General features: G+C 48.9%; 1 protein-coding gene across 10 annotated transcripts in view; it reads left to right on the plus strand.

Annotated features, from left to right (window-relative positions):
* ZNF592 (zinc finger protein 592) overlaps positions 1 to 11,464 on the plus strand; it is a 41,691-nt gene that overhangs the window by 13,157 nt on the left and 17,070 nt on the right. For all 10 annotated transcript variants that reach the window (XM_025049933.1, XM_025049936.1, XM_025049939.1 and 7 more), the window contains 2 exons: positions 2,191 to 2,274; positions 8,382 to 10,623. In XM_025049933.1, the coding sequence (XP_024905701.1) occupies positions 8,401 to 10,623 (2,223 nt within the window). In that variant the 5' untranslated portion in view covers positions 2,191 to 2,274; positions 8,382 to 8,400. The remainder of the gene's footprint in view (positions 1 to 2,190; positions 2,275 to 8,381; positions 10,624 to 11,464) is intronic.

Below are 11,464 nucleotides of genomic sequence, written 5' to 3' on the forward strand. Positions count from 1 at the left end.
GCGGGAGGGACTCCTTGAGGATGGTGTGTGACCAAGAGGTGTCCTGTCCTCCGTTTTTCTGTCTCCGGGTCCTGTTAATGCTGAGGTCTGTTTGCAGTGAGGAAAGGTAAAGGCGGCACCAGTCACTGAACATCGGTCCTTCTCTCAGGTCTCAGCCCTGTTTAAACTTCGTTGCCTGTACCCAGTCTCCACTTGGAGTGTCTCGGTCAGCTGTGCAGCCCTGCAGGATTCCAGCTCCCTCTGGTCCTACCCGCTTTTCTTCCTTTTTATCTTTTAAAAAGCATAACAGCTGTATTGAGTTGTAATTCACATGACATACAATTCACCGTTTTAAAGTGCACAATTCAATGCTTTTTAGTCTATTCACAGACTCGTGTCCCCTTTTCTTAACACTCAAGACCACTCTGTGCCTTCCTCTTCTTCAGAGCTAGCCTTCCTTCTCCACTGGCATCACACCGATCCCATCCTCAAGAGGTGACTTTATGATGGGGACGTTGGCCAGTAGGCACTTCCCACTGATAAAATATTTAGCTTAATCAGCCTGTGGGAGCCCAGGCTTCATAGACAAATGCTACTTCAGGTAGCCCCCTTTCCGCTGGCAAAGTCCCATCACCCCTCAAGGTCTCCCTATTTATAGCAAGTTTTTAAAAGCTAAACACAAATAACATTGCAAATTTGCCAGCTGCTTGACTGGTAATAAACCTGCTTAGGAATCCGTGACTGTCCTTGAACAATCTGAGTCCTGCGCAGATGAGCCTGTCAGATTGCTCTCGCTTTCTGCTGGTAGGTTCCCTTCCAGTCAGCGCACGGGAGCTTATAAGCAGACAATAAAGACATGAGCAATTACGTAGTAGGTCAGGTGATGGTCAGTGCTGTGAAGAAAAATAAAGCAGGCTGAAGGGACAGAGACTGACAGTGAGGGTGGGGGTTGTATCTGACGTACAGTGATCGTGGAAGTCTCCTTGGCAAAGTGATGTTTGAGTAGAGACTTGAAGGAGGTGTAGAGCAAGCCCGCAGCCGTCTGAGGGAAAGGACGTTCCGAGAAGAGGGAATAGTGAATGCAAGGCTCTGAGCGGAAGCGTGCCCAGCACGCCTGAGGAGTGGCAGGGGTCCGTGCGCCCCTGGAGCCGACCAGGTGACAGATGGGAGGAGACCAAGGGCAGTTAGATTGTCCCTGCCAAGTGGCCGTGGTAAAGACTGGGTTTCACTCTGTGTGACATGGGACGGCGTTGCAGGGTTTGAGGATAGGAGGCTCGTGACCTGCTGAGTGTCTAAGGACAGCACTCTGGCTGCTGTGTGGGGAGTGGACAGCAGAGGCGAGGGCAGCAGCGAGCAGGCCGGTCAGAGGGCTTTTGCGGGAGTCCGGGGGAGAGATGATGTTGCTGGAGGTGCTGAGGAATGGTCGGCTTGCATATAGTTTGAGGGCAGAGGTCACAGGGTTTGCATGTGGATCAGATGGAGGGTATGGAGGAGAGAGAACTGGAAGAGAGAGAACTCATGGATGCCAGGGTTTGGGCCTGAGCCTCTGGAAGGGCGGAGCTGTCATTTCTTGACATGAGGAAGACTGGGAGGAAATCACGGTTTAGGTTTTGGACATATTAGGTTTGGGATACCCGTCGAGGTAGAGATCCATGTCTAGAAGTGAGAGGATACTAATTAATAATTTAGCGAGTACCCGCTGAGGGCATATGAAATAGCAGAAGAGAGAACATTTGACCGAAATAACGGTGAAGGGAGAAAATTATGCCATGAGCAGGAATAAGTGAGACAAGCACAAGGCAAGGGAAGGTGGCTTCTGATGGAGGCAGGCGGAGGAAGCCCTCTCCATCCCATGCATGGAGGATGTCTGTGCCCTCGTGAGGATGTCACTGGCACTGCGGACGTGCAGCTGCCAGGTGTTTCCCATGGGCCGTGTGTGGGGACTCCAAAGCAGGGTCTAGGCCTCCGTTCTGTGTCCTCAGTGCCAGGCATCAGTCTTGGCATTTGGTAAAAGTTCGATGGTGACCCTCCCTTTGCAAGCCTCAGCTCTCCATGTATAAGATGCAGAGATTGGATGAGACCAGTGAACTGGGATCAAGTGGGAAGCTTTTAAAAAAGGCGGGAATCTATTCCAGACATACTGAATCAGAATTTCCACAGTGGGAGCTGCGATTCTGTGCTTTAAAGTCACTCCGTGTTATTCTTTTACAGTCAGCCCAGCAGCAGGCTACAGACGGGAATTGGGAAGCCACTGGACCAGACAACTGCTGAGGTCCTCTCCAGCTCTACCATCCTGTGAGTCTCGTTATAATGCGTGCAGTTTTGCTCTGTTCTTGGGAAATGGGGTTGCTGGTTGGGGTGGAAGGGCCTGGAGCGGGAGGTAAGAGGCTGTCTGCGGGTTGGGGGCACCTGGGGCAGGGCAGGCAGGGCAGGTGCATCAGCCAGGGGTTGAAGAGGCGTTGAGGAATGGTCCTGGGAGGGGTGGGGGCAGCGGCAGCCAGGCGTGTTAGGTCCTGGAAATAGAGGGAAAGGACATGACCCCAACTTCAGAGAGGCTCACAGACTGTTGAGAAAACTCAGGGTCTCGGCTCACTGTGGGAAGCGCTGCCACGTCAGAGAGGAGGAGGGGAGGAGGAAGGCAGAGGACTGCGGCGCTTAGGGGAGCAGCGCATGGGGCAGGGGCCTGGGGCGTAAGCTAGGGGATGAGGAGGAGTTCTCAGGGGGTTTACGTTTGGGGCCAGTGGGGTGGGCTATCGGGTGTTCTCTAAGTCAGGGGAGCAGCTCGGGCCCTCACACAGGAACATGAGAAAGTCAGAGAACCACCAGCGAATGAGAGGGGCCCTGGGAGTCAGCTGGACTTCTGGGCAAAGACCAACTGGGAGTGGATCCTCTGTGCCAGGGGAAGAGCTTGAGCTGCATCCTGACGGTGATGGGGATTTTGAACAGGGACATCTCTGTGATGAGATATGTGTCCTATGGCAACCCTTCTGAGAAAGCGTGTGGGGGAGGTGGCGGGAGAAACGAGTGAAAAGCCTGTTGTCTTGCCTGGGTCCGTGGGCACCTGCTTTCCCACACACTACCGAGAATCTCTTTGGGCTGTTTTTAGAATACGAGGTGCCTCATAAAACATTGGCCACTGACTGGCTTAGAACATCAGTGACTTGGGGTCACTTAGACCTGTAAGCAGACCTCAGATGTGTGTCCAGGAGGACAGTGGTAGGTTTAAGGTAGAGAGTCTGCCTGTTTACTTTAGGAGTTAGTTTTACGGAGAAATCTAATAGTCCTAGATTCATTTGCCTGACTGTTGCAGCCCAGCTTGTTGAAGGACTCAGATCCTTCAAGTTAGTTTAATTTTACACATTAAACCAAGACCTGCCCAGAATCTTCACACAGGTAATTAATTGGTGACAGCATAGGGGCGAAGGCCAGTTCTTGTGGGTCACAATTTCTTATTCTTTTGACTGTACCATTCTCGGGGGCTTCATGCTGGGTCCAGGAATGTGGGACTCTTCCTTCTGTTTCCCTTGATTCAGCTACAGTTTCTCTCTTCTCTGCTGCCTGTGGTCAGTGTTCCAGCCAGAGTCCAGGCCGAAGCTCCGGCAGGTTGTGGGAGCAGGGCTTGCTCTTATGCTTGCCTGCTCATTCTCTGTGCCCTTGCCAGCTTCCATTCCTGGTACGGAAGAAGCTCCCCTGCCTGGCAGCCAGCTCAAGCATTTTCTCCTGGTCTCGTTTCTGCTAAGTAATCTCACTTTCTCTCTTTCTCTGTTTCTTTCTATGTCTATGTCTCTCTCCATCTCTGTCTCTCTTATACACTTGAGTTGTTTGCTCTGTTGTCCCTGCGATGCTGGAAAGGTGAGGGTAACTTTCATTTATGGATTTTTAAACTCTTAACCACCGTACACAGATTATATCAATATGTAAACCATGTTCAGTCATGTGGGGGAGCAGGGTAAAGAGTTCACCCACAGATTGTAAAACATACACACATACACCCTTCCTTCTAGTCCTGCCTGAGCCAACAAACAATGGCAAATTCAAGGGAATTTACTTTTGTTGTTTCACAGCTCAGTGTTCCTTAGATCACGCGGCTTTCACTGTCATTGTATAAATCTGTGACCTGTAATTTGCTTCCTTGTCTCAAACACAATATGCTGGAGAGAGATCACATCTTTCTTAATGCTTTTGGCATGCCTCTGCCCCTTGATTCCTGTTACTGAACTTTCGTTAATCTACTGCTACTAAGCTTAATATTGTTAAGGAGAACAGCTGACCAAGTTGAATATTATTTGAAATTCGAAGGCTTCAATGCCGAGGGAGAGAAAGCTCATCGGTTTAAGTGACAATTCCTCGTTTTTAGTTCCTTGGAGCCTTTTTTTTTTTTCCCCTAAATTTGAATAGGTGTGGACATTCTTACATTTATATATTTTACCTATAACACCTTCAGTATATTTTCTGACTAACGGATAATGTTATCTTTTGTCTACATCTTTTGTTTCAAACTTCAAAATGCCACCCTCTCCTCTGTAGTATTTTGAGGTTTGATGAACAGACCTGTACTTCAGTTATGCTCCTCTTTTCCCCCTAAATATCTTTTCTGTGGAATAAAATAGAATTCTGGTTTTTAGATTCTCATCAGAGAGCTCTTCATCAACTTTATAAATTCAGTCATTTCTCAAAACCTCTTCCAGCTCCAGTGTGTCTTTTTTTAGGTGTGGAGACCCAAAACTACATGAGACACTGAGTGGTTCTGAACAAGAGCAGGATCCCAGGTTCGAGGTTGTTTCCAGTGTCCTTTCTGGTGATGCCCAGTGTTTTCTGGGCTTTTTGTGATGAAACATGCCACATGGTGTCTTCATAGAACAGTTTAGGTTGATTAGAAAATAATTTTGTTAAAAATTAAAAAAATAATTTTGTTAAAAATAATCCTGTAATGATTATCTTCGTTATGTACATATCTGTTTCTTTAGGACAAATTTCTGAAAGTGGAATTTTTGGACCTTATGTATACATTGCTAAATTGCTCTTTTTGGTTTTCTGAAACTTTTTTATTTTGCTTAAAAATGAGGCCTCTCTGGGGCTGTCAACATGGATGTACGTGTCACACATAAATAAAACCTAAGTGAAGCCATGAAACATGATTGACATAAAATTAGTGCCGGAGGAAGCTTTGTGACTGTTTTACAAGAAATAAATCTTACAGTTCTCTCTTGAGGTTGAATCTTGGGAAATGAAAACCCCTTTGGGTGAAGAGAACATCTGGAGCAGAATATGCAAGATGGACTTTTTGTGCTAAATTGCTCTTAAGATAGGTTATATCAATTTATACTGTCTTCACAGTGCTTACTTTGTCACATCTCTGCCAGCACTAAGGATTATTAGTTTTTAAAAACTTTGGTCAGTTTTGTAAGCCAAAAATGGTTTCTCATTGTTTTAATTTGTATTTTTCTGATTTTTTTGGTCGACTTTTTGGTTTTTATTGGTAGATTTCTTTACAGTTACTTCCTCTGCTTTTATGACAGTACACTTTGATTAACTTCTATTTTCTACTTATAAGCAGCGTGATAATTTAGAGCAAGATTTAAAGAAATAAAAACACTTGGGTACACCATGAGTCCCTTAGTCACTGTTATCAGTTGCTGGTGTTTTTGGTTTTCCTTACTAGGGCTAAAGAGAAAACAGGATTAAATCTTTGGCTTTTAGAAGACTCAACTTTGGTATTTAAATCCAAAGGTTATAAAGGTTTTTCCTGCTGCCCTACCATTTCCTATCTCTCATTTTCCTAACAAAAGATACCCTACCTTACCGCTGACCATTCTGAGCCAACCCCTGAGATTTCTCTGTGTGGAGAACGTTATTTTCTTCTGCTGTGTTGTCTCTCAGCTTCAAGCCCCTGTGGCTTCAAGTCAGACAATAGTAGGCTCCCGGCTGTTCCCTGCACACACGGCCAGCTACTGCCCCTCCTCCCCCACAGGCTTCTCCAGCTCCTTAAAAAGACCAACTATTCTGCCCTCCTCCCCCAATCTTTGTTTTCGTTTCCTTCGTGTTGGGATGCCAAGGGCTTTCACTGACATCCAGTACATTCCCCTTGGTAATGGGCTCCAACGCTTCCCATCCCAGGAGCCAATCATTTGTTGTCCAGAAACTTTACATCTCATTTCAGTGAGATAGTCTGCTGCCAACCCATAGTTAGTATAGATAATTGGTATTTCACTTTATTAGTATCTACCATAATTAGCTATCTTCCCAATTGGGGGAAGGGTATTTTCTATGAAAACTCTTAAGCAGGCAGATGTGTTTTGTTGGTTGGGGGTTGGGTGGGGGGTCAAGAAACCAAACCTGCAGATCTGTTGATCCCGTGGGGTAGTAACAGATATACCTCTGCCATGCCACCTGTTCCCCTGTGGTTCTGAGTGTTTTTTCTCCTTTATTTTCTCTTTGTAAAATTATAAAAACAGTCTATTAGCATAAAAAGTTTTGGAAAAATAACCCACCACCCTGCTTATTTTTCTTTTAATCTTGCCTCAGGCACATACCTAGGTTTACATTGTTATAATTACAGTCTGACACGATAACATTTGTATGAGGTTTTTTAACTTACCACTATAAGTAATTTTCCATGTTGCTAGATTATATAATTAGGGTTTTTAAAAATTAAAATTTATTGGAGTAACATTAGTTAATACATTATATAAATTTTCAGGTGTACAACTTTATAATAGGACATCTATGTACTCCAGTGTGTGCTCACCATCTGAAGTCTGATCTCCTTCTGTCACTGGGTATTTGACTCCCTTTGCTTTCTTTGCCCTCCCCCATCCCTCATCCCCCTTCCCCTCTGTCAACCACCATTCTGTTGTCTGTATATATGAGTTTGTTTGTTTCGTTTGTTCATTTGTTATTTTTTGTTTTCTATCCCACATATGAATGAAATCACATAATTCTTTTCCTTTTCCATCTGACTTATTTCACTTTGCATGATACTCTCAAGATCCTTTCATCTTGTCGAAATGGCAGTGTTTTACCTTTTTTATGGCTTAGTAGTATTTTGTTGTATATCCAAACACATCTTTATCCAGTCATCTTTGGAAGGACACTTAGCATAATTAGGATTTTTAATGACCGCATAGTAATCTGTCAGTCAACCATTCCCTGTTCTTGGACATTTAGATTGTGTGTGTATCTGTGTCTTTTGCATTGTTTTAATGATGCTGTACACTTTTGCATATAGCTTTTGGGAATTTTTGTTCTTAGGATACATTTCTAGCGGTGGGGTTCCAGGACCCAATTTGCCAGTTATCTGTGCAGCTACTGCACTGCTTTTTTAAAAGAGTTGTATAAGCCTGCATCCAGAAAGGTTGTCAGTATAAACATGGTATAAAAAGTATGTAAATGAGTCAAGCTCTGGGATGCTGAAGCTTTGTAGGCTGAACAAGGGAGATGGTGGGTCTTTCTTCTTCTTTCTGGCAGATTTGAGCCAGCCAGCCTCATGTTTCACCAGGTGAGTGTTACAGTAATTTTCTAAGGGAAGGCATCTTTACTTGTGCCTTGAGACTACTCTGTTGCAGTAGTTCTGTAGCTCTGCTTCTGCAAATCATGAAAGAAACAGGTAGATTTTCTTTTCTTTGTGTATTAAGTTAAAATAAAGTTTAAGCCTTCTCCAGAACTGTTCCCTGGTCAATTTGATAACTATATGGTGCTTTGAGAGTCACCCTGCCCTTCGGGTTCAGTGGTCCATTCCTGACCAATTACAGTTTTAGGGTGAAAATTAACGAATCAAGTACATGCTGAGATAAAGAAAAACACACCTAGGGGATAATATAATTTTTCAGTGTATTTATGAGACAGCATAAATCTTGGCAGTAGCAAATCATTTAGAATTTGATTAAATTTCATGCCGTAAAAAATACGTTATACAAAGTTAATATTACTAAGAGTAAGTTAGTAGAACTTATAGGCAAGTCACATACATGAATCATAAGTTTTCTGAAGGAAGGAGGTGCTGAGCCATGCATTTTTTTTTAAGGGGCTGAGTGATTGATTTTTTGCTAATGCATGTGATCATGGAGTGATGATGATATTCCCTGACAAATCGAGGGAGTGTGGTTTGTGTCTACCCTGTTTTTGGCTATGCAGCCAGCCAGGAATTTCTAGGTATTGAGGTTTAGGGCCTGCCAGTCAGGCATGTCACTACATATAAACTTTTCTTTCCACCCCTCCCCCCATGTCCCCAGTGTTTTGGAAACCTGTTGAGATAAAACACAGGTGCGTGACTTCCCATCATACAGGGGCTTGTGCATGAGTCTGTTGGCTGTGTGCGTGCGTTAGTGTGCGGTGAAGATGATGCCAAGCAGAGTCCGGTAGGTTCCTGGGATCACTGATTCTGGTCTCTGTTTCTCTTATAGCCCTTGCCAGCGTCCAGCCATGGGGGATATGAAAACTCCAGATTTTGATGACCTTCTGGCTGCCTTTGACATCCCAGACCCCACCAGCCTTGATGCCAAGGAGGCCATCCAGACCCCCAGTGAGGAGAATGAGAGTCCCCTCAAACCTCCAGGCACGTGTATGGATGAGAGTGTGTCCTTGTCTCACTCAGGGTCAGCCTCAGATGTGCCGGCCGTGAGTGTCATCGTCAAGAACACCAGCCGCCAGGAATCATTTGAAGCGGAGAAGGACCACATCGCTCCTAGCCTCCTGCACAACGGATTCCGGGCATCGGACCTGCCTCCGGATGCCCACAACCTGGGCCACAACTGTGGGAAGTTTGATTCCACTTTCATGAATGGAGACAGTGCCAGGGGTTTCCCGGGCAAGCTGGAGCCTTCCAAATCGGAGCCACTACCAACCTTTAACCAGTTCAGTCCCATCTCCAGTCCAGAACCTGAGGACACCATCAAAGATAATGGGTGTGGACCGAAGCCCAAGCACTCTGACAGTTATTTCCCACCCCCTCCTGGGTGTGGGCCTGTCCTGGAGGCTCTGGCTAAGTTTCCAGTCCCGGACCTGCATATGTTTGATCACTTCTGTAAGAATGAACCCAAGCCAGAACCCCTGCCCCTGGGGAGTCAGCAGGACCACGAGCGGGGTGGGCCAAAGGCGTTGGAGCCTCACAAGGAGCTGGATGCCACTCGCTTCTTTGGGGAAGCTTTGGAGTTCAACAGCCACCCCAGCAAGGGGCTCACTGCGGAGTTTGGGACCTGCTCATCAGTCCCCCCGAGGCAGCGTCTTAAGCCAGCCCATTCCAAGCTGTCCTCTTGTGTGGCAGCCTTGGTGGCCCTGCAGGCCAAAAGAGTCGCCAGTGTCACCAAGGAGGATCAGCCTGGCCACACAAAAGACCCCTCAGGGCCCACTAAAGAGGGCTCCAAAGGCAGCCCCAAAATGCCCAAGTCACCAAAGAGTCCCCGGAGCCCTCTGGAGGCCACTAGGAAGTGCATGAAGCCATCGGACAGCCCCCGGAGCATCTGCAGTGATGGCAGCAGCAAGGGCTCCCCTTCTGTGGCTGCCAGCTCCCCACCAGCAATTCCCAAAGTCAGAATCAAAACCATTAAGACATCGTCGGGGGAAATCAAAAGGACTGTCACAAGGATCTTGCCAGACCCCGATGATCCCAATAAGTCCCCCGTTGGGTCACCTCTGGGGAGTGCCACGGCCGAGGCCCCGAGCGAGGTGCCTGAGGACGAGGTCACTGCCCTACCTCCAGTGGAGCACTTTCCTGAGGGGAGCACTAGTTCAGGGAGTCCCCAGGGTGACAGGAAGGGGGCTGAGAGCACGGGGAAGGCCAGTGGCTCTTCGTCTCCCAGCTGTGGCCCTGGGTCCCGGGTCCCGAAGGGGGCTGCCCCGAGCTCACAGGTGGGCAAGAGGCCGCAGCAGAGCGCAGCGCCGCAGGCATCCACCCTGGCCCCTGCCACCCTCCTGCCCAAAGCCGTGCACCTGGCCAACCTGAACCTGGTCCCCCACAGCGTCGCTGCCTCAGTGACGGCCAAGTCCTCAGCGCAGAGGCGGAGCCAGCCGCAGCTCACGCAGATGTCGGTGCCCCTGGTCCACCAGGTGAAAAAGGCCGCCCCGCTGGTGGTGGAGGTCTTCAACAAGGTCCTCCACAGCTCCAACCCCGTGCCCCTGTACGCGCCAAATCTCAGCCCGCCTGCCGACAGCAGGATCCACGTGCCGGCCAGCGGGTACTGCTGCCTGGAGTGTGGCGACGCGTTTGCCTTAGAGAAGAGCCTGAGCCAGCACTACGGCCGGCGGAGCGTCCACATCGAGGTGCTGTGTACGCTGTGCTCCCAGACGCTGCTCTTCTTCAACAAGTGCAGCCTGCTGCGGCACGCCCGCGACCACAAGAGCAAGGGGCTCGTCATGCAGTGCTCGCAGCTGCTCGTGAAGCCCATTTCTGCGGACCAAATGTTCGCGGTGGCCCCCGCGAACTCCCCGGCCCCCGCAGCTCCCGCCCCCGCCGCCCTGCCTCCCTCCCCCAAGCACGGCCCCACCGCGGGCAGTGCCAGCTCCACCATTCCAGCTTTGCCACTCTACCCGGACCCCGTGAGGCTCATCCGGCATGGAATCAAGTGTCTCGAATGTCACAAGCAGATACGCGACCACACGGTCATGGCCGCGCATTTCCAGAGGACATCAGAGGAGACCGAGGGGCTGGTAAGCGGCCCTCCCTGTGGCAGGTGGCAGGCCCTGGTTCACATGGGCTCCATGTTGGGCAAGGAGAGAAAAGCTCACCGATGGGGGCAGTGGTGGCATCTCATGAGTTGTGGCACAGGGTCCGGCTTGCTTGTAGCGCCTGCTTGGATATATAGTGTTTGGTATTTAGTGGGCAAAGCATCCTGCCCACAATGGAGGGGAGACCCTGAGGACCTGGTGAGTGCGTGTGTGGATGTGGCCCGCGGCCCACTCAGCTCCCAGTTGGCTCTCAGGGCCCAGTGTCAGGCCTGGGCTAGAGTCTTTATTGGATGATGCTTTGGCCTCTGGCACGTGTCAGTGTGGTCCTCGCAGGTCCCCAAAGGACTCAGGGGTGGAGGTAGGTGTGACACTGCCTTGCGATTTGGTCTGTACTTCCGAGAACCATGCCTGCACTGCCCACAGTGGACACAACTCTTTGTGCAGAATCCTTTGGGGAAAGCACAGTGGGCCAGTGTCAGGGCCGATGTGGAAGGAAGGAGAGCAGACTGACACGTGGGCCTCTTCTTTTCATCCGTGTTCTCACCTCTCTGGGAAGGCACCGCGCTTACTGCTTGTTCTTCTTGGTTATGCTTGATGAGACCTGGCTTTATTTCCAAAAGGCATCTGTGCTCAAAATTCCCTTTGGCACCATCTGTGTCAGTGGCTGGCCGTGTTGGCAAGGTCCTGTGAAGGAAGCGGGTCTTCAGAGAAGTCTCCAGAAAGCTCTTTTCTCCCTCCTCCAGGTGGAAGGAGTCTCTGCATGACCTGGCCAAGCCTGCCCCCTCACTGAGCCTCCTGCAGCCAGGGCTGCAGCAGCCTGGGA

Source organism: Pteropus alecto, unplaced genomic scaffold, assembly GCF_000325575.1.
Source record: "Pteropus alecto unplaced genomic scaffold, ASM32557v1 scaffold60, whole genome shotgun sequence".
Taxonomy (NCBI): Eukaryota; Metazoa; Chordata; class Mammalia; order Chiroptera; family Pteropodidae; genus Pteropus; species Pteropus alecto.